At 47.6% G+C, this 27,310-nt stretch overlaps 1 protein-coding gene across 1 annotated transcript in view; it reads left to right on the top strand.

The window, feature by feature from the left end:
• Window positions 1–24,422, top strand: part of LOC138297324 (visual pigment-like receptor peropsin) — a 1,373,961-nt gene extending 1,349,539 nt beyond the window's left edge. The window contains exon 6 of the mRNA XM_069236741.1: window positions 23,425–24,422. Coding sequence (XP_069092842.1) covers window positions 23,425–23,868 — 444 coding nt within the window. The 3' untranslated portion in view covers window positions 23,869–24,422. The remainder of the gene's footprint in view (window positions 1–23,424) is intronic.
• The last annotated feature ends 2,888 nt before the right edge of the window (window positions 24,423–27,310 follow it).

Here is a 27,310-nt window from a genome sequence, read left to right on the forward strand (position 1 = left end):
GAAGTGTTTTCCCGCCGGATGGACGCCAACAAGCCTTGCTACACGCAAATCGTGCGTTTGGCGTTTTTGGACGCTGCTGGGGCCCAGGAGGGACCAGGAGGTCGCAAATTGGACCTGCAGAGAGAGGGGACGTCGAGCAAGACAAAGAGCCCTCACTGAAGCAGGTAGCACCCGGAGAAGTGCCAGAAACAGGCACTACGAGGATGCGTGAAACGGTGCTCGCCGAAGTTGCACAAAGGAGTCCCACGTCGCCGGAGACCAACTTAGAAAGTCGTGCAATGCAGGTTAGAGTGCCGTGGACCCAGGCTTGGCTGTGCACGAAGGATTTCCGCCGGAAGTGCACAGGGGCCGGAGTAGCTTGCAAAGTCGCGGTTCCCAGCAATGCAGCCCAGCGAGGTGAGGCAAGGACTTACCTCCACCAAACTTGGGCTGAAGAGTCACTGGACTGTGGGGGTCACTTGGACGGTGTCGCTGGATTCGAGGGACCTCGCTCGTCGTGCTGAGAGGAGACCCAAGGGACCGGTAATGCAGCTTTTTGGTGCCTGCGGTTGCAGGGGGAAGATTCCGTCGACCCACGGGAGATTTCTTCGGAGCTTCTGGTGCAGAGAGGAGGCAGACTACCCCCACAGCATGCACAAGCAGGAAAACAGTCGAGAAGGCGGCAGGATCAGCGTTACAGAGTTGCAGTAGTCGTCTTTGCTACTATGTTGCAGGTTTGCAGGCTTCCAGCGCGGTCAGCGGTCGATTCCTTATCAGAAGGTGAAGAGGGAGATGCAGAGGAACTCGGCTGAGCTCATGCATTCGTTATCTAAAGTTTCCCCAGAGACAGAGACCCTAAATAGCCAGAAAAGAGGGTTTGGCTACCTAGGAGAGAGGAAAGGCTACTAACACCTGAAGGAGCCTATCACAAGGAGTCTCTGACGTCACCTGGTGGCACTGGCCACTCAGAGCAGTCCAGTGTGCCAGCAGCACCTCTGTTTCCAAGATGGCAGAGGTCTGGAGCACACTGGAGGAGCTCTGGACACCTCCCAGGGGAGGTGCAGGTCAGGGGAGTGGTCACTCCCCTTTCCTTTGTCCAGTTTCGCGCCAGAGCAGGGGCTAAGGGGTCCCTGAACCGGTGTAGACTGGCTTATGCAGAATTGGGCACCTCTGTGCCCAACAAAGCATTTCCAAAGGCTGGGGGAGGCTACTCCTCCCCTGCCTTCACACCATTTTCCAAAGGGAGAGGGTGTCACACCCTCTCTCAGAGGAAGTTCTTTGTTCTGCCATCCTGGGCCAGGCCTGGCTGGACCCCAGGAGGGCAGCTGCCTGTCTGAGGGGTTGGCAGCAGCAGCAGCTGCAGTGAAACCCCAGGAAGGGCAGTCTGGCAGTACCAGGGTCTGTGCTACAGACCACTGGGATCATGGAATTGTACCAAAAATGCCAGGATGGCATAGAGGGGGCAATTCCATGATCATAGACATGTTACATGGCCATATTCGGAGTTACCATGGTGAAGCTACATATAGGTAGTGACCTATATGTAGTGCACGCGTGTAATGGTGTCCCCGCACTCACAAAGTTCAGTGAATTGGCTCTGAACAATGTGGGGGCACCTTGGCTAGTGCCAGGGTGCCCTCACACTAAGTAACTTTGCACCTAACCTTTACCAGGTAAAGGTTAGACATATAGGTGACTTATAAGTTACTTAAGTGCAGTGTAAAATGGCTGTGAAATAACGTGGACGTTATTTCACTCAGACTGCAGTGGCAGGCCTGTGTAAGAATTGTCAGAGCTCCCTATGGGTGGCAAAAGAAATGCTGCAGCCCATAGGGATCTCCTGGAACCCCAATACCCTGGGTACCTCAGTACCATATACTAGGGAATTATAAGGGTGTTCCAGTAAGCCAATGTAAATTGGTAAAAATGGTCACTAGCCTGTCAGTGACAATTTGAAAGTAATGAGAGAGCATAACCACTGAGGTTCTGGTTAGCAGAGCCTCAGTGAGACAGTTAGGCACCACACAGGGAACATATACATGCACACCTATGAGCACTGGGGCCCTGTGTGACAGGGTCCCAGTGACACATACATATAGGCCACAAACCTATGAGCACTGGGGTCCTGACCAGCAGGATCCCAGTGACACATAACAAACATACTGAAAACATAGTGTTTTCACTATGAGCACTGAGGCCTGGCTATCAGGATCCCAGTGAGACAGTGAAAACAGTGACAAACACCCTGACATACACTCACAAACAGGCCAAAAGTGGGGGTAACAAGGCTAGAAAGAGGCTACCTTCTCACACAACCCCCCCCCAAACGAAGGACAATAAGGCTAACCTTGGCCAGTTGAGACTTTATTGTCTAAGTGGTGATAAGTAGAGAGTAGCTCTGCAATAGACTGGTTACTCCCTTTATCATCCACTATATGGTTACTTCCCTGTGGGGATGTAAACCACCCTGTTTGAAGTTTTTTAGCTAACCAACAATGTGAAGATGTATTTTCAGAGTTTCTATCAGTAAGTTTTAGTTTAGAGCAGTGGGAATTATCCACTGAACCTATTTGTAATGATGGAAATGCCAGACAGGGATGCTGTCTCAGTAAAGCCATAGCTGGGCAAAAACTTTGTCCATTTGGCTGGAAGAGAGAACAGGGATGCTGTTTCTCTTGAGTTGGAGCAGGGCAGGGATGCTGTCCTATGAGCTCCACACTAGGGCAGGGATGCTGTCCTAAGTGTTGTGAGGTAGTGCAGGGTTTCTGCACTAAAGTTTCTCTGGGAGGGTTGGAGGGATGCTCCATGTTAACTAAAATGGTGCTCTTTTTCTCACCAATGTTAGTTATCCCACAGAGAGGTACTTCCACCTCAGGGAGTCCAGCTTTGCCAGCTGATGATTCCCTTGGAACAGGTGCCACCCGAGGAGAGGTTTCTCCCACCACAGGAATGGTATCCTGAATGGTAGGGTGGTTAGGGGATACTGTGATACCCTTTTTACCTGTTGATGGAGAGGGATCCTGAGTTTTCAGGCCTTCTCTCCTTTGCTTTTTCATTTCAGTAGAAATGAGAGGGAACAATTCCTCAGGGATGCCCAGCATGGCTGCATGGGCATAAAACTCTACATCAGCCCAACCTGAGGCCTCTAGGTCATTACCTAAGAGACAGTCTACAGGTAAGCTAGGTGATACCACCACCTGCTTAGGGCCAGTAACTCCACCCCAACTAAACTGAATTATAGCTAAGGGAAGAAACTTAGTGGAGTTATGGACATCAATAATCTTATACTGTTGTCCAATGATGTGTTGTTCAGGAGGCACTAGGTTTTCAGTCACCAAAGTGAAACTGGCACCTGTGTCCCTGTAGGCCAAGGCCTCAACACCATTTATTGAAACTGTCTGCCTGTACTTATCCATTGTAAGGGGACAAGCAGCCAGTGTGGCAAGGCCAATGCCACTAGGTGTGACAGAAACTGTCTTGGGACTGATTACATCAGTTTCCACTATGGACCCATAAGTGAACCCAACTACACCCTTTGCTTGACTGTTGCCAGCAGTCCCACCACTAGTACCACTACTGCTAGGGGCACTAGAGCTTGATGTATTAGTGGTGGTAGGCTCAGGGGGTTTACCTGGACAGGACTTATCCCCTGGCCTATGGCCTCTGTTTTTACACACAAAGCACCAAGGCTTTTTAATGTGTGCAGGTTGGGAAGAAGAGGAAGAATTTGTTTTATCCCCACCCTCTGAAGAGTGTTTAAGATTTGAAGTGGGATTTTTGGTTTTATCCTTATCCCCATGCTTATCTTGAGATTTTTCACCATCTTTCTTCTTATTGCCATCTTTGTCACCCCCTGTATGAACTTTTCTGTTCACCCTTGTTCTGACCCATTTGTCTGCCTTCTTTCCCAATTCTTGGGGAGAGGTCAGATCAGAGTCTACCAGGTACTGGTGCAACAAATCAGACACACAATTATTAAGTATATGCTCTCTCAGGATTGTGTTATACAGGCTTTCATAATCAGTAACTTTACTGCCATGTAACCACCCCTCCAAGGCCTTCACTGAATGGTCAATGAAATCAACCCAGTCTTGTGAAGACTCCTTTTTGGTCTCTCTGAACTTTATCCTGTACTGTTCAGTGGTTAAGCCATAACCATCCAGGAGTGCATTCTTAAGAACTGTAAAATTATTGGCATCATTTTCTTTCACAGTAAGGAGTCTATCCCTACCCTTTCCACTAAATGATAGCCATAGGATAGCAGCCCACTGCCTTTGAGGGACATCCTGTACAACACAGGCCCTCTCAAGTGCAGCAAACCACTTGTTAATGTCATCCCCCTCCTTATAAGGGGGAACTATCTTATGCAGATTCCTGGAATCATGCTCTTTTGCAGGATGACTATGGGGAATACTGCTGCTGCCACCATGGGTTTCTAAACCCAACTTCTGTCTTTCCCTCTCTATTTCTAAAGACTGTCTATCCAAATCCAGCTGTTGCTTCTTGAGCTTCAGTCTGGTTTGCTCCACTCTCAATCTATTGAGCTCCCTTTCTAACAATCTGTCATCAGGGTGGGTGGGAGGGACATTTCTAGATACAGAGGTATGATGGGAATGAACAGAAGGAGACCTGTCCCTTACAGAGGGCACCCTAACAGCTTGGCTACCAGTATAATGTGAGAGCACACCATCAGTATGGTGTGATTCAACCTCTGTACCAACTATGCTAGACTGTCTAGTAATGGGCAGGCTGAGAAGTTTCTTTCCTGAACCTTTTCCTGGGGGAGTCCCTGGATCAGATTGAGAACCATTAGCTACTTTTTCTACAGATTGGGCACTTATGGCCTTATCCTGTACTCTAAGCATATTAATTAACAGTTCTAAGGAAGGATTCTTCCCTACACTCAAACCTCTCTCTATGCAGAGACTCCTTGCTCCTTTCCAGCTAAGGTGATCATATGCAAGTTTGGACAGTTCAACATTTTTTCCTGTGCCAGACATTTTTTAGAGAGAGTTAAAGTGATAGAAAAAGAGAAAAAAGTTTTCAGAACTTTTTGGAAAGACAGAAAAAACTTTTTAAACTTTTAAGAACTTTCTGAAAGTTTAGAAGTACTTTTCAGCACTTAGAAAAGAGTGAAAAGAGGAAATGCAAAACTTTTTTGGCTATGTGTATATACACTGACCTTGTTTGTATATTTTTCTCTTATGAAAAATACAATGACAAGAGTGGTAAGTAGTCTCAAGCACTTATCCCACCACTGCACAACCAATGTAGGAGGCTGGACTGGCTTGTAGTGAGTACCAAGGGGTACTTGCACCTTGCACCAGGCCCAGTTATCCCTTATTAGTGTATAGGGTGTCTAGCAGCTTAGGCTGATAGATAATGGTAGCTTAGCAAAGCAGCTCAGGCTGAACTAGGAGACGTGTGAAGCTACTACAGTACCACTTAGTGTCATATGCACAATATCATAAGAAAACACAATACACAGTTATACTAAAAATAAAGGTACTTTATTTTTATGACAATATGCCAAAGTATCTCAGAGTGTACCCTCAGTGAGAGGATAGGAAATATACACAAGATATATATACACAATAGCAAAAATATGCAGTATAGTCTTAGAAAACAGTGCAAACAATGTATAGTTACAATAGGATGCAATGGGGAAACATAGGGATAGGGGCAACACAAACCATATACTCCAGAAGTGGAATGCGAACCACGAATGGACCCCAAACCTATGTGACCTTGTAGAGGGTCGCTGGGACTATTAGAAAATAGTGAGAGTTAGCAAAATAACCCACCCCAAGACCCTGAAAAGTGAGTGCAAAGTGCACCAAAGTTCCCCTAAGGACAAAATAGTCGTGTTAGAGGGAAAATGCAAGGAAAACACAAATCAGCAATGCAACAACGATGGATTCCTGACTGAGGGTACCTGTGGAACAAGGGGACCAAGTCCAAAAGTCACAAGCAACTCGGAGATGGGCAGATGCCCAAGAAATGCCAGCGGTTGGTGCAAAGAAGCTCTTACTAGGCTGAAGAACTGTGAATACTGCAGGAACGACAAGGGCTAGAGACTTCCCCTTTGGAGGATGGATCCGCCACGCCTTGGAGAGTCGTGCAGAAGTGTTTTCCCGCCGGATGGACGCCAACAAGCCTTGCTACACGCAAATCGTGCGTTTGGCGTTTTTGGACGCTGCTGGGGCCCAGGAGGGACCAGGAGGTCGCAAATTGGACCTGCAGAGAGAGGGGACGTCGAGCAAGACAAAGAGCCCTCACTGAAGCAGGTAGCACCCGGAGAAGTGCCAGAAACAGGCACTACGAGGATGCGTGAAACGGTGCTCGCCGAAGTTGCACAAAGGAGTCCCACGTCGCCGGAGACCAACTTAGAAAGTCGTGCAATGCAGGTTAGAGTGCCGTGGACCCAGGCTTGGCTGTGCACGAAGGATTTCCGCCGGAAGTGCACAGGGGCCGGAGTAGCTTGCAAAGTCGCGGTTCCCAGCAATGCAGCCCAGCGAGGTGAGGCAAGGACTTACCTCCACCAAACTTGGGCTGAAGAGTCACTGGACTGTGGGGGTCACTTGGACGGTGTCGCTGGATTCGAGGGACCTCGCTCGTCGTGCTGAGAGGAGACCCAAGGGACCGGTAATGCAGCTTTTTGGTGCCTGCGGTTGCAGGGGGAAGATTCCGTCGACCCACGGGAGATTTCTTCGGAGCTTCTGGTGCAGAGAGGAGGCAGACTACCCCCACAGCATGCACAAGCAGGAAAACAGTCGAGAAGGTGGCAGGATCAGCGTTACAGAGTTGCAGTAGTCGTCTTTGCTACTATGTTGCAGGTTTGCAGGCTTCCAGCGCGGTCAGCGGTCGATTCCTTATCAGAAGGTGAAGAGGGAGATGCAGAGGAACTCGGCTGAGCTCATGCATTCGTTATCTAAAGTTTCCCCAGAGACAGAGACCCTAAATAGCCAGAAAAGAGGGTTTGGCTACCTAGGAGAGAGGAAAGGCTACTAACACCTGAAGGAGCCTATCACAAGGAGTCTCTGACGTCACCTGGTGGCACTGGCCACTCAGAGCAGTCCAGTGTGCCAGCAGCACCTCTGTTTCCAAGATGGCAGAGGTCTGGAGCACACTGGAGGAGCTCTGGACACCTCCCAGGGGAGGTGCAGGTCAGGGGAGTGGTCACTCCCCTTTCCTTTGTCCAGTTTCGCGCCAGAGCAGGGGCTAAGGGGTCCCTGAACCGGTGTAGACTGGCTTATGCAGAATTGGGCACCTCTGTGCCCAACAAAGCATTTCCAAAGGCTGGGGGAGGCTACTCCTCCCCTGCCTTCACACCATTTTCCAAAGGGAGAGGGTGTCACACCCTCTCTCAGAGGAAGTTCTTTGTTCTGCCATCCTGGGCCAGGCCTGGCTGGACCCCAGGAGGGCAGCTGCCTGTCTGAGGGGTTGGCAGCAGCAGCAGCTGCAGTGAAACCCCAGGAAGGGCAGTCTGGCAGTACCAGGGTCTGTGCTACAGACCACTGGGATCATGGAATTGTACCAAAAATGCCAGGATGGCATAGAGGGGGCAATTCCATGATCATAGACATGTTACATGGCCATATTCGGAGTTACCATGGTGAAGCTACATATAGGTAGTGACCTATATGTAGTGCACGCGTGTAATGGTGTCCCCGCACTCACAAAGTTCAGTGAATTGGCTCTGAACAATGTGGGGGCACCTTGGCTAGTGCCAGGGTGCCCTCACACTAAGTAACTTTGCACCTAACCTTTACCAGGTAAAGGTTAGACATATAGGTGACTTATAAGTTACTTAAGTGCAGTGTAAAATGGCTGTGAAATAACGTGGACGTTATTTCACTCAGACTGCAGTGGCAGGCCTGTGTAAGAATTGTCAGAGCTCCCTATGGGTGGCAAAAGAAATGCTGCAGCCCATAGGGATCTCCTGGAACCCCAATACCCTGGGTACCTCAGTACCATATACTAGGGAATTATAAGGGTGTTCCAGTAAGCCAATGTAAATTGGTAAAAATGGTCACTAGCCTGTCAGTGACAATTTGAAAGTAATGAGAGAGCATAACCACTGAGGTTCTGGTTAGCAGAGCCTCAGTGAGACAGTTAGGCACCACACAGGGAACATATACATGCACACCTATGAGCACTGGGGCCCTGTGTGACAGGGTCCCAGTGACACATACATATAGGCCACAAACCTATGAGCACTGGGGTCCTGACCAGCAGGATCCCAGTGACACATAACAAACATACTGAAAACATAGTGTTTTCACTATGAGCACTGAGGCCTGGCTATCAGGATCCCAGTGAGACAGTGAAAACAGTGACAAACACCCTGACATACACTCACAAACAGGCCAAAAGTGGGGGTAACAAGGCTAGAAAGAGGCTACCTTCTCACAGTGACCAATTTTACCAATTCACATTGGCTTACTGGAACACCCTTATAATTCCCTAGTATATGGTACTGAGGTACCCAGGGTATTGGGGTTCCAGGAGATCCCTATGGGCTGCAGCATTTCTTTTGCCACCCAGAGGGAGCTCTGACAATTCTTACACAGGCCTGCCACTGCAGCCTGAGTGAAATAACGTCCACATTATTTCACATCCATTTTACACTGCACTTAAGTAACTTATAAGTCACCTATATGTCTAAACTTTACCTGGTAAAGGTTAGGTGCAAAGTTACTTAGTGTGAGGGCATCCTGACACTAGCCAAGGTGCCCCCACATTGTTCAGGGCCAATTCCCCGGACTTTGTGAGTGCGGGGACACCATTACACGCGTGCACTACATATAGGTCACTACCTATATGTAGCTTCACAATGGTAACTCCGAATATGGCCATGTAACATGTCTATGATCATGGAATTGCCCCGTATATGCCACCCTGGCATAGTTGGCACAATCCCATGATCCCAGTGGTCTGTAGCACAGACCCTGGTACTGCCAAACTGCCTTTCCTGGGGTTTCACTGCAGCTGCTGCTGCTGCCAACCCCTCAGACAGGCTTCTGCCCTCCTGGGGTCAAGCCAGGCTTGTCCCAGGATGGCAGAACAAAGGACTTCTTCTGAGAGAGGGTGTTACACCCTCTCCCTTTGGAAAATGGTGTGAAGGCAGGGGAGGAGTAGCCTCCCCTAGCCACTGGAAATGCTTTCATGGGCGCATTTGGTGCCCATTTCTGCATAAGGCAGACTACACCGGTTCAGGGACCCCTTAGCCCTGCTCTGGCGCGAAACTGGACAAAGGAAAGGGGAGTGACCACTCCCCTGACCTGTACCTCCCATTGGGAGGTGCCCAGAGCTCCTCCAGTGTGCTCCAGACCTCTGCCATCTTGGAAACAGAGGTGCTGCTGGCACACTGGACTGCTCTGAGTGGCCAGTGCCATCAGGTGACGTCAGAGACTCCTTCTGATAGGCTCCTTCAGGTGTTGCTAGCCTATCCTCTCTCCTAGGTAGCCAAACCCTCTTTTCTGGCTATTTAGGGTCTCTGTCTCTTGGGATTCCTTAGATAACGAATGCAAGAGCTCATCCGAGTTCCTCTGCATCTCTCTCTTCACCTTCTGCCAAGGAATCGACTGCTGACCGCGCTGGAAGCCTGCAAAACTGCAACATAGTAGCAAAGACGACTACTGCAACTCTGTAACGCTGATCCTGCCGCCTTCTCGACTGTTTTCCTGGTGGTGCATGCTGTGGGGGTAGTCTGCCTCCTCTCTGCACTAGAAGCTCCGAAGAAATCACCCGTGGGTCGACGGAATCGTCCCCCTGCAACCGCAGGCACCAAAGAACTGCATCACCGGTCCCCTGGGTCTCCTCTCAGCACGACGAGCGAGGTCCCTTGAATCCAGCAACTCTGTCCAAGTGACTCCCACAGTCCAGTGACTCTTCAGTCCAAGTTTGGTGGAGGTAAGTCCTTGCCTCCCCACGCCAGACTGCATTGCTGGGAACCGCGACTTTTGCAGCTACTCCGGCCTCCGTGCACTTCCGGCAGAAATCCTTTGTGCACAGTCCAGCCTGGGTCCACGGCACTCTAACCTGCATTGCACGACCTCCTAAGTTGTTCTCCGGCGACGTGGGACTCCTTTGTGCGACTTCGGGTGAGCACTGTTTCACGCATCATTGTAGTGCCTGTTTCTGGCACTTCTCCGGGTGCTACCTGCTGCTGAGAGGGCTCCTTGTCTTGCGTGACGTCTCCTCTGTCTCCTGACGCAATTTGCGACATCCTGTTCCCTCCTGGACCACAGCAGTGTCCAAAAACCCTTACAGCACGATTTGCAGCTAGCAAGGCTTGTTGGCGGTCTTTCGGCGGGAAAACACTTCTGCACGACTCTCCACGGCGAGAGGGATCCGTCCTCAAAAAGGGGAAGTCTCTAGCCCTTGTCGTTCTTGCAGATACCTAAGCTTCTACAGTCCAGTAGCAGCAACTTTGCACCCACAGCTGGCCTTTCCTGGGCATCTGCCCATCTCCGACTTGCTTGTGACTTTTGGACTTGGTCCCCTTGTTCCACAGGTACCCTCGACTGGAAATCCATCGTTGTTGCATTGCTGGTTTGTGTCTTTCCTGCAGAATTCCTCTATCACGACTTCTATGTCCTTTGGGGAACTTTAGTGCACTTTGCACTCACTTTTCAGGGTCTTGGGGTGGGCTATTTTTCTAACCCTTACTATTTTCTAATAGTCCCAGCGACCCTCTACAAGGTCACATAGGTTTGGGGTCCTTTTGTGGTTCGCATTCCACTTTTGGAGTATATAGTTTGTGTTGCCCCTATCCCTATGTGTCCCCATTGCATCCTATTGTAACTATACATTGTTTGCACTGTTTTCTAAGACTATACTGCATATTTCTGGTATTGTGTATATATATCTTGGTTATATTTCCTATCCTCTCACTGACGGTACACTCTGAGATACTTTGGCATATTGTCATAAAAATAAAGTACCTTTATTTTTAGTATAACTGTGTATTGTGTTTTCTTATGATATTGTGCATATGACACTAAGTGGTACTGTAGTAGCTTCACACGTCTCCTAGTTCAGCCTAAGCTGCTCTGCTAAGCTACCATTATCTATCAGCATATGCTGCTAGACACCCTATTCACTAATAAGGGATAACTGGGCCTGGTGCAAGGTGTAAGTACCCCTTGGTACTCACTACATGCCAGTCCAGCCTCCTACATATAGGCAGCCTGACCATGTCAGAGACTGCATAAAGCAAGAGGTACAGAAAATGTTAGAACTGGGAGTGGTTGAGCACTCTGAAAGTCCATGGGCTTCTCCTGTGGTACTTGTACCAAAACCTCATTCCAAGGATGGAAAGAAAGAAATGCGGTTTTGTGTAGATTACAGAGGTCTCAACCAGGTAACCAAAACTGATGCTCACCCTATACCCAGGGCAGATGAGCTCATAGATACACTGGCATCTGCCAAGTATCTAAGCACTTTTGATTTGACTGCAGGGTATTGGCAGATCAAATTATCAGAAGATGCTAAACCTAAAACTGCATTTTCAACCATTGGAGGACATTACCAGTTCACAGTAATGCCTTTTGGATTAAAAAATGCACCTGCCACTTTTCAGAGGTTGGTGAACACAGTCCTGCAAGGGCTGGAAGCTTTTAGTGCAGCATATTTGGACGATATAGCTGTCTTTAGCTACAGCTGGGATGATCACCTGGTCCACCTATGGAAAGTTTTGGAGGCCCTGCAAAAGGCAGGCCTCACTATCAAGGCTTCAAAGTGCCAGATAGGGCAGGGGAAGGTGGTTTATCTGGGACACCTGGTTGGTGGGGAACAGATTACACCACTTCAGGGGAAAATCCAAACTATTATAGATTGGGTTCCCCCTACTACGCAGACTCAAGTGGGAGCCTTCCTAGGCCTCACTGGGTACTACAGGAGGTTCATTAAGAACTATGGCTCCATTACAGCCCCTCTTAATGACCTCACATCCAAAAAGATGCCTAAAAAGGTATTATGGACAGCAAACTGTCAGAAAGCTTTTGAGGAGCTGAAGCAGGCCATGTGCTCTGCACCTGTCCTGAAAAGCCCTTGTTACTCTAAAAAATTATATGTCCAAACTGATGCATCTGAATTAGGAGTAGGGGCAGTCCTATCACAACTTAATTCTGAGGGCCAGGATCAACCTGTTGCTTTTATTAGTAGGAGGTTGACCCCTAGAGAAAAGCGTTGGTCTGCCATAGAGAGGGAGGCCTTTGCTGTGGTCTGGGCTCTGAAGAAGTTGAGGCCATACCTGTTTGGCACTCACTTCATTGTTCAGACAGACCACAAACCTCTACTTTGGCTAAAACAAATGAAAGGTGAAAATCCTAAATTATTGAGGTGGTCCATATCCCTACAGGGAATGGACTATACAGTGGAACATAGACCTGGGTGTAGCCACTCCAATGCAGATGGACTCTCCAGATATTTCCACTTAGACAATGAAGACTCATCAGGGCATGGCTAGTCTTATTGTCCTTCGTTTGGGGGGGGGTTGTGTAGGAAAGTACCATCTTGCCTGGCATGTTACCCCCATTTTTCACTGTATATATGTTGTTTTAGTTGTATGTGTCACTGGGACCCTGCCAGCCAGGGCCCCAGTGCTCATAAGTGTGCCTGAATGTGTTACCTGTGTAGTGACTAACTGTCTCACTGAGGCTCTGCTAACCAGAACCTCAGTGGTTATGCTCTCTCATTTCTTTCCAAATTGTCACTAACAGGCTAGTGACCAATTTTACCAATTCACATTGGCTTACTGGAACACCCTTATAATTCCCTAGTATATGGTACTGAGGTACACAGGGTATTGGGGTTCCAGGAGATCCCTATGGGCTGCAGCATTTCTTTTGCCACCCAGAGGGAGCTCTGACAATTCTTACACAGGCCTGCCACTGCAGCCTGAGTGAAATAACGTCCACGTTATTTCACAGCCATTTTACACTGCTCTTAAGTAACTTATAAGTCACCTATATGTCTAACCTTTACCTGGTAAAGGTTAGGTGCAAAGTTACTTAGTGTGAGGGCACCCTGGCACTAGCCAAGGTGCCCCCACATTGTTCAGGGCCAATTCCCCGGACTTTGTGAGTGCGGGGACACCATTACACGCGTGCACTACATATAGGTCACTACCTATATGTAGCTTCACAATGGTAACTCCGAATATGGCCATGTAACATGTCTATGATCATGGAATTGCCCCCTCTATGCCACCCTGGCATAGTTGGGACAATCCCATGATCCCAGTGGTCTGTAGCACAGACCCTGGTACTGCCAAACTGCCTTTCCTGGGGTTTCACTGCAGCTGCTGCTGCTGCCAACCCCTCAGACAGGCTTCTGCCCTCCTGGGGTCAAGCCAGGCTTGTCCCAGGATGGCAGAACAAAGGACTTCCTCTGAGAGAGGGTGTTACACCCTCTCCCTTTGGAAAATGGTGTGAAGGCAGGGGAGGAGTAGCCTCCCCCAGCCTCTGGAAATGCTTTCATGGGCACATTTGGTGCCCATTTCTGCATAAGCCAGTCTACACCGGTTCAGGGACCCCTTAGCCCTGCTCTGGCGCGAAACTGGACAAAGGAAAGGGGAGTGACTACTCCCCTGACCTGTACCTCCCCTGGGAGGTGCCCAGAGCTCCTCCAGTGTGCTCCAGACCTCTGCCATCTTGGAAACAGAGGTGCTGCTGGCACACTGGACTGCTCTGAGTGGCCAGTGCCATCAGGTGATGTCAGAGACTCCTTCTGATAGGCTCCTTCAGGTGTTGCTAGCCTATCCTCTCTCCTAGGTAGCCAAACCCAAACCCTCTTTTCTGGCTATTTAGGGTCTCTGTCTCTTGGGATTCCTTAGATAACGAATGCAAGAGCTCATCCGAGTTCCTCTGCATCTCTCTCTTCACCTTCTGCCAAGGAATCGACTGCTGACCGCGCTGGAAGCCTGCAAAACTGCAACATAGTAGCAAAGACGACTACTGCAACTCTGTAACGCTGATCCTGCCGCCTTCTCGACTGTTTTCCTGGTGGTGCATGCTGTGGGGGTAGTCTGCCTCCTCTCTGCACTAGAAGCTCCGAAGAAATCTCCCGTGGGTCGACGGAATCGTCCCCCTGCAACCGCAGGCACCAAAGAACTGCATCACCGGTCCCCTGGGTCTCCTCTCAGCACAACGAGCGAGGTCCCTTGAACTCAGCAACTCTGTCCAAGTGACTCCCACAGTCCAGTGACTCTTCAGTCCAAGTTTGGTGGAGGTAAGTCCTTGCCTTCCCACGCTAGACTGCATTTCTGGGAACTGCATGTTTTGCAGCTACTCCGACTCCTGTGCACTCTTCGAATATTTCTTTTGTGCACAGCCAAGCCTGGGTCGCCGGCACTCTAACCTGCATTGCACAACCTCCTGAGTTGTCCTCCGGCTTCGTGGGACCCCCTTGTGCAACTTCGGGTGAGCTCCGGTTCACTACACTTTGTAGTGCCTGTTCTGGCACTTCTGCGGGTGCTGCTTGCTTCTGAGTGGGCTCTTTGTCTTCCTGGACGCCCCCTCTGTCTCCTCACGCAATTGGTGACATCCTGGTCCCTCCTGGGCCACAGCAGCATCCAAAAAACCCTAACTGCAACCCTTGCAGCTAGCAAGGCTTATTTGTGGTCTTTCTGCATGACTCTTCACGATGTGGGACATCCATCCTCCAAAGGGGAAGTTTGTAGCCCTTGTCGTTCTTGCAGAATCCTCAACTTCTACCATCCGGTGGCAGCTCCTTTGCACCCACAGCTGGCATTTCCTGGGCATCTGCCCACTCCCGACTTGATTGTGACTTTTGGACTTGGTCCCCTTGTTCCACAGGTACTCTTGTCTGGAAATCCATTGTTGTTGCATTGCTGGTGTTGGTCTTTCCTGCAGAATTCCCCTATCACGACTTCTGTGCTCTTTGGGGAACTTAGGTGCACTATGCACCCACTTTTCAGGGTCTTGGGGTGGGCTATTTTTCTAACCCTCACTGTTTCCTTACAGTCCCAGCGACCCTCTACAAGGTCACATAGGTTTGGGGTCCATTCGTGGTTCGCATTCCACTTCTAGAGTATATGGTTTGTGTTGCCCCTATCCCTATGTGCCCACATTGCATTCTATTGTGACTATACATTGTTTGCACTGCTTTCTATTGCTATTACTGCATATTTTGGTATTGTGTACATATATCTTGTGTATATTTGCTATCCTCATACTGAGGGTACTCACTGAGATACTTTGGCATATTGTCATAAAAATAAAGTACCTTTATTTTTAGTATATCTGTGTATTGTGTTTTCTTATGATATTGTGCAAGTGACACTAGTGGTACTGTAGGAGCTTCACTCGTCTCCTAGTTCAGCCTAAGCTGCTCTGCTAAGCTACCATTATCTACCAACCTAAGCTGCTAGACACCCTATACACTAATAAGGGATAACTGGGCCTGGTGCAAGGTGCAAGTACCCCTAGGTACTCACTACAAGCCAGTCCAGCCTCCTACATTGGTTGTGCAGTGGTGGGATAAGTGCATTGAGACTACTTACCACTCTTGTCATTGTACTTTTCATAAGAGAAAAATATACAAAGCAAGTTCAGTGTATATACACATAACCAAAAAGTTTTGCATTTCCTCTTTTCACTCTTTTCTAAGTGCTGAAAAGTATTTCTAACTTTCTAAAAAGTTCTAAAAAGTTTAAAAAGTTTTTTCTGTCTTTCTAAAAGTTCTGAAAACTTTTTTTTCTCTTTTTCTATCACTTTAACTCTCTCTAAAAATGTCTGGCACAGGCCAAAATGTTGATCTGTCCAAACTTGCATATGATCACCTTAGCTGGAAAGGAGCAAGGAGTCTCTGCATAGAGAGAGGTTTGAGTGCAGGGAAGAATCCTTCCTTGGAATTATTGCTTAACATGCTTAGAGAACAAGATAAGGCTAAATGTGCCCCATCTGTTGAAAAAGTAGCTAATGGTTCCCAATCTGATCCAGGGACTCCCCCAGGAAAAGATTCAGGAAAGAAACTTCCAAGCCTACCCATTACTAGACAGTCTAGCATAGTTGGTACTGATGTTGAGTCACACCATACAGATAGTGTTGTCTCACATCATAGCAAGAGCATTCATTCTCATCACAGTAGAAATTATGTTTCTGTTAGCCAAGCTGTTAGGGTGCCCTCTGTAAGGGACAGGTCTCCTTCTGTCCATTCTCATCATACTTCTGTTTCAAAACATGTCCCTCCCACCCACCCTGATGACAGATTGTTAGAAAGGGAGCTCAATAGATTGAGAGTGGAACAAACCAGACTGAAGCTCAAGAAGCAACAGCTGGATTTGGAGAGACAGACTTTAGAAGTAGAGAAGGAAAGACAGAAGCTGGGTTTAGAAACCCATGGTGGCAGCAGCAGTATTCCCCATAGTCATCCTGCAAAAGAGCATGATTCCAGGAATCTGTACAAGATAGTTCCCCCTTATAAGGAGGGGGATGACATTAACAAGTGGTTTGCTGCACTTGAAAGGGCCTGTGCTGTACAGGATGTCCCTCAAAGGCAGTGGGCTGCTATCCTATGGCTATCATTTAGTGGAAAAGGTAGAGATAGGCTCATTACTGTGAAAGAAAGTGAAGCCAATGATTACAAAAATCTTAAGAATGCACTCCTGGATGGTTATGGCTTAACCACTGAACAGTACAGGATAAAGTTCAGAGAGACCAAAAAGGAGTCTTCACAAGACTGGGTTGATTTCATTGACCATTCAGTGAAGGCCTTGGAGGGGTGGTTACATGGCAGTAAAGTTACTGATAATGACAGCCTGTATAACTTAATCCTGAGAGAGCATATTCTTAATAATTGTGTGTCTGATTTGTTGCACCAGTACTTGGTGGACTCTGATCTGACCTCTCCCCAAGAATTGGGAAAGAAGGCAGACAAATGGGTCAGAACAAGGGTGAACAGAAAGGTTCATACAGGGGGTGACAAAGAGAACAATAAGAAGAAAGATGGTGAAAAATCTCAAGATAAGCATGGGGATAAGGGTAAAACCAAAGATCCCACTTCAAATCTTAAACACTCTTCAGGGGGTGGGGATAAAACAAATTCTTCCTCTTCTTCTCAACCTACACAATTTAAAAAGCCTTGGTGCTTTGTGTGTAAAAACAGAGGCCATAGGCCAGGGGATAAGTCCTGTCCAGGTAAACCCCCTGAGCCTACCACCAGTAATACATCAAGCTCTAGTGCCCCTAGCAGTAGTGGTACTAGTGGTGGGACTGCTGGCAACAGTCAAGTTAAGGGTGTAGTTGGGTTCACTTATGGGTCCATAGTAGAAACTGGGGTAGTCAGTCCCAAGACAGTTTATGTCACACCTAGTGGCATTGGCCTTGCCACACTGGCTGCTTGTCCCCTTAAAATGGATAAGTACAGGCAGACAGTTTCAATAAATGGTGTTGAGGCCTTGGCCTACAGGGACACAGGTGCCAGTATCACTTTGGTGACTGAAAACCTAGTGGCTCCTGAACAACACATCATTGGACAACAGTATAAGATTATTGATGTCCATAACTCCACTAAGTTTCTTCCCTTAGCTATAATTCAGTTTAGTTGGGGTGGAGTTACTGGCCCTAAGCAGGTGGTGGTATCACCTAGCTTACCTGTAGACTGTCTCTTAGGTAATGACCTAGAGGCCTCAGGTTGGGCTGATGTAGAGTTTTATGCCCATGCAGCCATGCTGGGCATCCCTGAGGAATTGTTCCCTCTCATTTCTACTGAAATGAAAAAGCAAAGGAGAGAAGGCCTGAAAACTCAGGATCCCTCTCCATCAACAGTTAAAAAGGGTATCACAGTATCCCCTAACCACCCTACCATTCAGGATACCATTCCTGTGGTGGGAGAAACATCTCCTGGGGTGGCACCAGTTCCAAGGGAATCATCAGCTGGCAAAGCTGGACTCCCTGAGGTAGAAGTACCTCTCTGTGGGATAACTAACATTGGTGAGAAAAAGAGCACCATTTTAGTTAACATGGAGCATCCCTCCAACCCTCCCAGAGAAACTTTAGTGCAGAAACCCTGCACTGCCTCACAACACTTAGGACAGCATCCCTGCCCTAGTGTGGAGCTCATAGGACAGCATCCCTGCCCTGCTCCAACTCAAGAGAAACAGCATCCCTGTTCTCTCTTCCAGCCATATGGACAAAGTTTTTGCCCAGCAATGGCTTTTCTGAGACAGCATCCCTGTCTGGCATTTCCATCACTACAAATAGGTTCAGTGGAAAATTCCCACTGCTCTAAACTAAAACTTACTGATAGAAACTCTGAAAATACATCTTCACATTGTTGCTTAGCTAAAAAACTTCAAACAGGGTGGTTTACATCCCCACAGGGAATTAACCATGTAGTGGATGATAAAGGGAGTAACCAGTCTATTGCAGAGCTACTTTCTACTTATCACCACTTAGACAATAAAGTCTCAACTGGCCAAGGTTAGCCTTATTGTCCTTCGTTTGGGGGGGGGTTGTGTGAGAAAGTAGCCTCTTTCTAGCCTTGTTACCCCCACTTTTGGCCTGTTTGTGAGTGTATGTCAGGATGTTTTCACTGTCTCACTGGGATCCTGCTAGCCAGGGCCCAGTGCTCATAGTGAAAACCCTATGGTTTCAGTATGTTTGTTATGTGTCACTGGGACCCTGCTAGTCAGGACCCCAGTGCTCATAAGTTTGTGGCCTATATGTATGTGTTCCCTATGTAGTGCCTAACTGTCTCACTGAGGCTCTGCTAACCAGAACCTCAGTGGTTATGCTCTCTCATTTCTTTCAAATTGTCACTAACAGGCTAGTGACCAATTTTACCAATTTACATTGGCTTACTGGAACACCCTTATAATTCCCTAGTATATGGTACTGAGGTACCCAGGGTATTGGGGTTCCAGGAGGTCCCTATGGGCTGCAGCATTTCTTTTGCCACCCATAGGGAGCTCTGACAATTCTTACACAGGCCTGCCACTGCAGCCTAAGTGAAATAATGTCCACGTTATTTCACAGCCATTTTACACTGCACTTAAGTAACTTATAAGTCACCTATATGTCTAACCTTTACCTGGTAAAGGTTAGGTGCAAAGTTACTTAGTGTGAGGGCACCCTGGCACTAGCCAAGGTGCCCCCACATTGTTCAGGGCCAATTCCCCAGACTTTGTGAGTGCGGGGACACCATTACACGCGTGCACTACATATAGGTCACTACCTATATGTAGCTTCACAATGGTAACTCCGAATATGGCCATGTAACATGTCTATGATCATGGAATTGCCCCCTCTATGCCATCCTGGCATAGTTGGCACAATCCCATGATCCCAGTGGTCTGTAGCACAGACCCTGGTACTGCCAAACTGCCTTTTCAGGGGTTTCACTGCAGCTGCTGCTGCTGCCAACCCCTCAGACAGGCTTCTGCCCTCCTGGGGTCCAGCCAGGCCTGGCCCAGGATGGCAGAACAAAGGACTTCCTCTGAGAGAGGGTGTTACACCGTCTCTCTTTGGAAAATGGTGTGAAGGCAGGGGAGGAGTAGCCTCCCCCAGCCTCTGGAAATGCTTTCATGGGCACATTTGGTGCCCATTTCTTCATAAGCCAGTCTACACCGGTTCAGGGACCCCTTAGCCCTGCTCTGGCACGAAACTGGACAAAGGAAAGGGGAGTGACCACTCCCCTGACCTGCACCTCCCCTGGGAGGTGTCCAGAGCTCCTCCAGTGTGCTCCAGACCTCTGCCATCTTGGAAACAGAGGTGCTGCTGGCACACTGGACTGCTCTGAGTGGCCAGTGCCACCAGGTGACGTCAGAGACTCCTTCTGATAGGCTCCTTCAGGTGTTGCTAGCCTATCCTCTCTCCTAGGTAGCCAAACCCTCTTTTCTGGCTATTTAGGGTCTCTGTCTCTGGGGAAACTTTAGATAACGAATGCAAGAGCTCATCCGAGCTCCTCTGCATCTCTCTCTTCACCTTCTGCCAAGGAATCGACTGCTGACCGCGCTGGAAGCCTGCAAAACTGCAACATAGTAGCAAAGACGACTACTGCAACTCTGTAACGCTGATCCTGCCGCCTTCTCGACTGTTTTCCTGGTGGTGCATGCTGTGGGGGTAGTCTGCCTCCTCTCTGCACTAGAAGCTCCGAAGAAATCTCCCGTGGGTCGACGGAATCGTCCCCCTGCAACCGCAGGCACCAAAGAACTGCATCACCGGTCCCCTGGGTCTCCTCTCAGCACGACGAGCGAGGTCCCTTGAATCCAGCAACTCTGTCCAAGTGCCTCCCACAGTCCAGTGACTCTTCAGTCCAAGTTTGGTGGAGGTAAGTCCTTGCCTCCCCACGCCAGACTGCATTGCTGGGAACTGTGACTTTTGCAGCTACTCCGGCCTCCGTGCACTTCCGGCGGAAATCCTTTGTGCACAGTCCAGCCTGGGTCCACAGCACTCTAACCTGCATTGTACGACCTCCTAAGTTGTTCTCCGGCGACGTGGGGCTCCTTTGTGCAAATTCGGGTGAGCACCATTTCACGCATCCTCGTAGTGCCTGTTTCTGGCAGTTCTCCGGGTGCTACCTGCTGCTGAGAGGGCTCTTTGTCTTGCTCGACGTCCCTTCTGTCTCCTGTCGCAATTTGCGACATCCTGGTCCCTCCTGGGCCACAGCAGCATCCAAAAACCCTCACCACACGATTTGCCGCTAGCAAGGCTTGTTGGCAGTCTTTTGGCGGGAAAACACTTCTGCACGACTCTCCACGGCGTGAGGGATCCGTCCTCCAAAGGGGAAGTCTTTAGCCCTTGTTGTTCTTGCAGAAACCTAAGCTTCTACAGTCCAGTAGCAGGTTCTTTGCACCCACAGCTGGCATTTCCTGGGCATCTGCCCATCTCCGACTTGCTTGTAACTTTTGGACTTGGTCCCCTTGTTCCACAGGTACCCTCGACTGGAAATCCATCGTTGTTGCATTGCTGGTTTGTGTCTTCCCTGTAGCATTCCCCTTTCACGACTTCTATGTCCTTTGGGGAACTTTAGTGCACTTTGCACTCACTTTTCAGGGTCTTGGGGTGGGCTATTTTTCTAACCCTTACTATTTTCTAATAGTCCCAGCGACCCTCTGCAAGGTCACATAGGTTTGGGGTCCATTCGTGGTTCGCATTCCACTTTTGGAGTATATGGTTTGTGTTGCCCCTATCCCTATGTGTCCCCATTGCATCCTATTGTAACTATACATTGTTTGCACTGTTTTCTAAGACTATACTGCATATTTTTGGTATTGTGTATGTATATCTTGTGTATATTTGCTATCCTCATACTGAGGGTACACTCTGAGATACTTTGGCATATTGTCATAAAAATAAACAACCTTTATTTTTAGTATAACTGTGTATTGTGTTTTCTTATGATATTGTGCATATGACACTAAGTGGTACTGTAGGAGCTTCACTCGTCTCCTAGTTCAGCCTAAGCTGCTCTGCTAAGCTACCATTATCTATCAGCCTATGCTGCTAGACACCCTATACACTAATAAGGGATAACTGGACCTGGTGCAAGGTGCAAGTACCCCTAGGTACTCACTACAAGCCAGTCCAGCCTCCTACAGTCACCGGGACCCTGGCAGCCAGGGCCCCAGTGCTCATAAGTGTGCCTGAAAGTGTTACCTGTGTTATGACTAACTGTCTCACTGAGGCTCTGCTATCCAGAACCTCAGTGGTTATGGTCTCTCATTTCTTTCCAAATTGTCACTAACAGGCTAGTGACCAATTTCACCAATTCACATTGGCATACTGGAACACCCTTATAATTCCCTAGTATATGGTACTAAGGTACCCAGGGTATTGGGTTCGAGGAGATCCCTATGGGCTGCAGCATTTCTTTTGCCACCCATAGGGAGCTCTGACAATTCTTACACAGGCCTGCCACTGCAGCCTGAGTGAAATAACGTCCACATTATTTCACAGCCATTTACCACTGCACTTAAGTAACTTATAAGTCACCTATATGTCTATCCTTTACCTGGTAAAGGTTAGGTGCAAAGTTACTTAGTGTGTGGGCACCCTGGCACTAGCCAAGGTGCTCCCACATAGTTCAGGGCAAAGTCCCCGGACTTTGTGAGTGCGGGGACACCATTACACGCGTGCACTACACATAGGTCAATACCTATGTGTAGCTTCACAATGGTAACTCCGAATATGGCCATGTAACATGTCTAAGATCATGGAATTGCCCCTTCTATGCCATCCTGGCATTGTTGGCACAATCCCATGATCCCACGGGTCTGTAGCACAGACCCTGGTACTGCCAAACTGCCTTTTCAGGGGTTTCACTGCCGCTGCTGCCAACCCCTCAGACAGGTTTCTGCCCTCCTGTGTCCAGCCAGGCTTGTCCCAGGATGGCAGAACAAAGGACTTCCTCAGAGAGAGGGTGTTAACGTGGACGTTATTTCACTCAGGCTGCAGTGGCAGGCCTGTGTAAGAATTGTCAGAGCTCCCTATGGGTGGCAAAAGAAATGCTGCAGCCCATAGGGATCTCCTGGAACCCCAATACCCTGGGTACCTCAGTACCATATACTAGTGAATTATAAGGGTGTTCCAGTATGCCAATGTGAATTGGTGAAATTGGTCACTAGCCTGTTAGTGACAATTTGGAAAGCAGAGAGAGCATAATCACTGAGGTTCTGGTTAGCAGAGCCTCAGTGAGACAGGTAGTCATCACACAGGGAACACATACAGGGCACACTTATGAGCACTGGGGCCCTGGCTGGCAGGGTCCCAGTGACACATACACTAAAACAACTTATATACAGTGAAATATGGGGGTAACATGCCAGGCAAGATGGTACTTTCCTACAGGAGGGCTTAGATTTTTGTTGAATGTGAGGATGTTGTAGGAGTTGTATACGGGAGATTCCACATGCAAGCGCCAGCCAAGCTTTACTCTGTCTCTCCGTCACCCTATACCTCTATCAATCTATCCTCCATCCCCACTCTCTGACTCATCCCAAACCCATTCTACTACTCTGATCTCTAAAATCACCCTGCCTAAGCTCCTCCCTTCTCTACTGCTCCTGGCTCACCCCACACACCAAACAACCCAACTAAATTCTCCCTCACTTATCTCACCTTTGACTACCCTTTCGTGATATGGTCCGATAACACTTTTGCAAGGCACCAGTCACAAATGTCTCTTCCCGTTGATCAGACTGTGCACATTACAAAAAATGCATGAGCCATTTCCTATTCACTAGCAAAATGTTCCGTTTACAAAGCTAATCAACTGCGGTTTGTGAAAAAGGAAGTAAGCACATTGTATGAACAAAAATTAAATGTAATGCTTTTTATTTCTATGCACAGTGAATTTTGTAGCATAGTTACGCCACTACAAAGATAATGAAAACAAACTAACCGTTAAGCTTTGTTTTCTAAAATAATGATGTACGAGCCTAATGTTTTTTTTGTGTTACTGTTTGCCTTTTAGGTGTCTGTTGTCATATGCACGGCTTTTATTGTTGCCTGGTCTCCCTACGCTGTTATATCAATGTGGTCGGCGTCTGGTTACTTTGTTCCGAGTTTGACGAGCATACTAGCCAGCCTTTTTGCTAAATCTGCCAGCTTTTATAACCCTCTCATCTATTTTGGATTAAGTTCTAAATTCCGGAAAGATCTCCACAGCCTGCTGCGTTGCTCAAAGGAAAGCAAGGATCCTGTGAAGCTAAAATACTTCAAACGCCTTAAACAGAAACAAGAATTTTTGCAACCTATCAGAGAGCAAAAACCGGCTTCACAAAAACAGCTTCGACCAATTAATGACTCTGGGTTAGGTAGTCAAAGCAACAACCCCCCTCCTCAAACAAAGGAGTTCTATGTGGGTGCATCAATTTTAATCGACGAAAACATTGATGTTGAATGTGACAGACTTTGAGGTATATATCTGTCTGACCATGCAAGCATTAATTTTCACTATTCCCTATTATGAGAAACGTGAGTTCTATGCCTGGCAATAAACGTGGCTGTCTTGTGTTGAACTGCATACTGAAGGGGTTTTATACCATTGCATATCAATACATAGCATAAAAAAAATACAAGAAACGTTTTCAGTAGGCCCGTGCTTTAATGTAACTGTTGAGGTGAACCATTTGCTTATAGCTCGTTAGTTTTGGCCACGTATAATAAATGTGGAAACTATTTGCAGACGGTACCTTTGGAGTTCTATGAACTGCTGGGACACTGGAGCAGCTCTGGGCTTTGCACAGGATGGGACTGGAAACAAAGGCAGTCTCACTTGTCTTACCATTCACACTCACTCTCTCTCTTTATCTATCTAACACATTTTGTTAAGTTTTAAAACATATTTGACCATTATACAGTATTTCATGGAGAATATTATTATTACTGCGATATGGAATGACTGTTAAATGTATGAACACCAGTTTATATGTTAACTGCAAAATATGCCTGTCACAAAAGAGTATACCATAACAATGTAGTAAACAAGCCTCTGTGGTAACGGGAATCTATACATTATTATATATATATATATACGCGTATTGATGATCTATTTCAGGAAAAGGAAAAAAAAAAAACAAGGAAAGAGGAATTATTACCAACCGCCCCACCACCAATCTATCCCAATTAAACAGTCCAGATGTCAACCTAGTCCACATACATCAATATTAGTATGCTATAGTGTAGATGCGAGTCCAAACCAATGCTGTATTGCTAATAATTGCAGCCAGATTACATTTTACATTCACAGCAGTGGGGGAACAGGCAGAAGGGGACATGAGGCACAACAGGGAGTATCCAAGCCATCTTAGGGGGGGTAGGAAGTGTCTTGTTCTCCCACACGGGACTGCTCTAACAAGGTATCCCATAGATGAGCTATTGGGTGATTATGCAAGCCCCTATATTCCTCCCTCCTCAGGGCCAGGGCTTCAGCCGACCCCCAGTGGCAGACCTTCTCTCGCCAGCCCTGAACTGAGGGCAGTTCAGGTGATTTCCAATGGTGAGATATCTGCCTTTTGACCTATAGAAGTGACAAATCAATGAAGTGGGATCGTGTCTCGTATGATTTGGGCCAAGGATATAACCTCAATATACAGTGGCCCATGGTGTCCCAATGCATGCATTCAGTGAGTGTTCGAAGTGCATCACAGATGCCCTCCCATAACCAGACAATTGGGTGCACCCCCATATCATGTGCACAAGTGCTGCATCTTCTATGTGTCATCTTGGACAATTTGATGAAACAGAGGGTAACAACTTACTTAAGTGGATGGCACCGGGTATGCTTTATCAGAGTGTGTGTGCTGTATGAATTTAAATCTAGTATTCTGAGGTATCTTACTAGGGTATACTTGCATAAACTGCCATTCTTTATAATGGAGGGGACCGTCTAGGTCATACTCCCAGCATTCTCGAAGTGGATCCAAGATTACATGTAAATGGGATCTTAACCCTTTGTATAACCATTTAATCAAATGTCTCCTTGTGCCCAACTCACGGACTGTTTGTATGAGTGCATGTATCTTCAGTTCAGTGCCCTGTGAGGACCAATTGTGACATATAAATCTTAATATGGAGGCCTGGGTGACGAATAGAGCCCCTGGTAGGTCGCGGGATTGAATAAAGTCAAGTTGCGAGATTAGTTCTCCATCAGTGAAGAGATCGCCCACCCCGGACAGGGAGATTGGGAAAGTCATATAGTAATTTGGGGAGCAGCAACATTTTGGCAAGTGCTAGCCTGCCCATCACTGATAAAGGTAGTGTGGTCCAGAACTTAACCTAGGCTCTCAGCACAGAAATGGCTTTTAGTAGATTGCCCTCAAAGAGATCTGTGTGCGTTTGGAAAACCTGGATTCCCAAATAGTGAAAAGTGTGGTGCACCATGGGAATTTCATAGTTCCCAAGGGTAAAACTATCCCTCACTATTGACCCTTTAACTGAAAATTAGTAGGTTTTGGCATGGTTTACACATAGGCCATATAGATCAGCAAAAAGCTGGAGGATAATAAAAATGGGGGAAAGGTCACTTTCGATATCACAGACATATACAAGCATGCCATCAGCATACAGAGAGATCGAATGTGAGAGAGGGCCGTATGGTAAGTCCCAAGTTCAAGTCTCTTGACGGAACCTCTGTGCTAGAGGCTCCATTGCTAACACAAATAATAATGGAGATAGAGGGCCTCCTTGGCATGTGCCTTGGGAGATAGTGTATGACTCTGAGATATGGGCACCTGTTTTGTCCTGGGCTGTTGGTTTAGTGTACAGTACCTGAACCCATGTTATGAAGTCTTTAGGAAAAAACACATTTCTGCAGCACTGCAAATATATATTCCCAGTCAATGGAATCAACTGCTTGTTGTAGGTCAAGAGATAGGCAGCCTGCATTTGGGAAGATGTTTTGTGCCGACTCCATAACCTGGTAGAGTCGCCTAATATTCAATGAGGTACTCCTACCAGATACAGAGCCCATTGGTCTGCATGGCTCAATTTCAGAAGTAATGGTACTAGTCTTAGAGTCAAGACCTTACTAAGAATGTTAAAATCAGTAGTCAAGTGAGAGAGGGGGCTATATGAGGCCAGATCATCTGGGTCCTGTCATGCTTTAAGCAGGCAGGCGACCAGGGCTTGGCTAGTTGTAGGAGGTAGTGTCCTGGCCTCCAAAGAAGCTTTATAAAGCTTATCTAATCAGAGCGCCAAAAGTGCAGAGAGGGTAGAGTAAAACTCAGTAGGCAGGCCATCTATGACTGGTGATATATTACAGGCCATTCAATGATTGGCAGTACGAAGTTCATCAGAGGTAAGTGGTGCCGCCAACTACTCAAAAGCCTCTCTCGAGATTTGCTGGAGATATAAAAAGTTCAAAATATCCTTTCTCACCACTAGGAGTGGGGGGGCGCGAGTCTAATATAAGTGTACATAGTAGGAACAAAAGGCTTTGCTAATAGCTGTTTAAGTGTTAACATATGTGCCATTAGAAGCATTTATTGATAATATTGGCGTCGGTGCGAGCTGTGGGTGAATCATTCATGTGTGGAGTGTGCCCGCTTTATCTCCCTCTGAATGCAACTTTAGTGTATATGTTTTGTAGTCTACCAGTCTAAGTTGTCCAAGGAGCTATGCATGTTGCATCTTAGCATTCTGAAGTGCTGGGTGACATGTAGAGTAAAGAACTGAATCTTGTTCAAGTCTGCCTAATCGATGTTCTATATCATGTAATTACCACATGAGTTGTTTCCGGATTCTGGTAACTGTAGCTATTAAAGTCCCTCTAATGACCACTTTGAATACCACCCATTCCAGCAATGGTGTGAAAGCCGTGCCCTCAATCTCAGTAAAGAATTGTCAATTGTATCCTT

This window comes from Pleurodeles waltl, chromosome 5, assembly GCF_031143425.1.
Source record: "Pleurodeles waltl isolate 20211129_DDA chromosome 5, aPleWal1.hap1.20221129, whole genome shotgun sequence".
NCBI lineage: Eukaryota > Metazoa > Chordata > Amphibia > Caudata > Salamandridae > Pleurodeles > Pleurodeles waltl.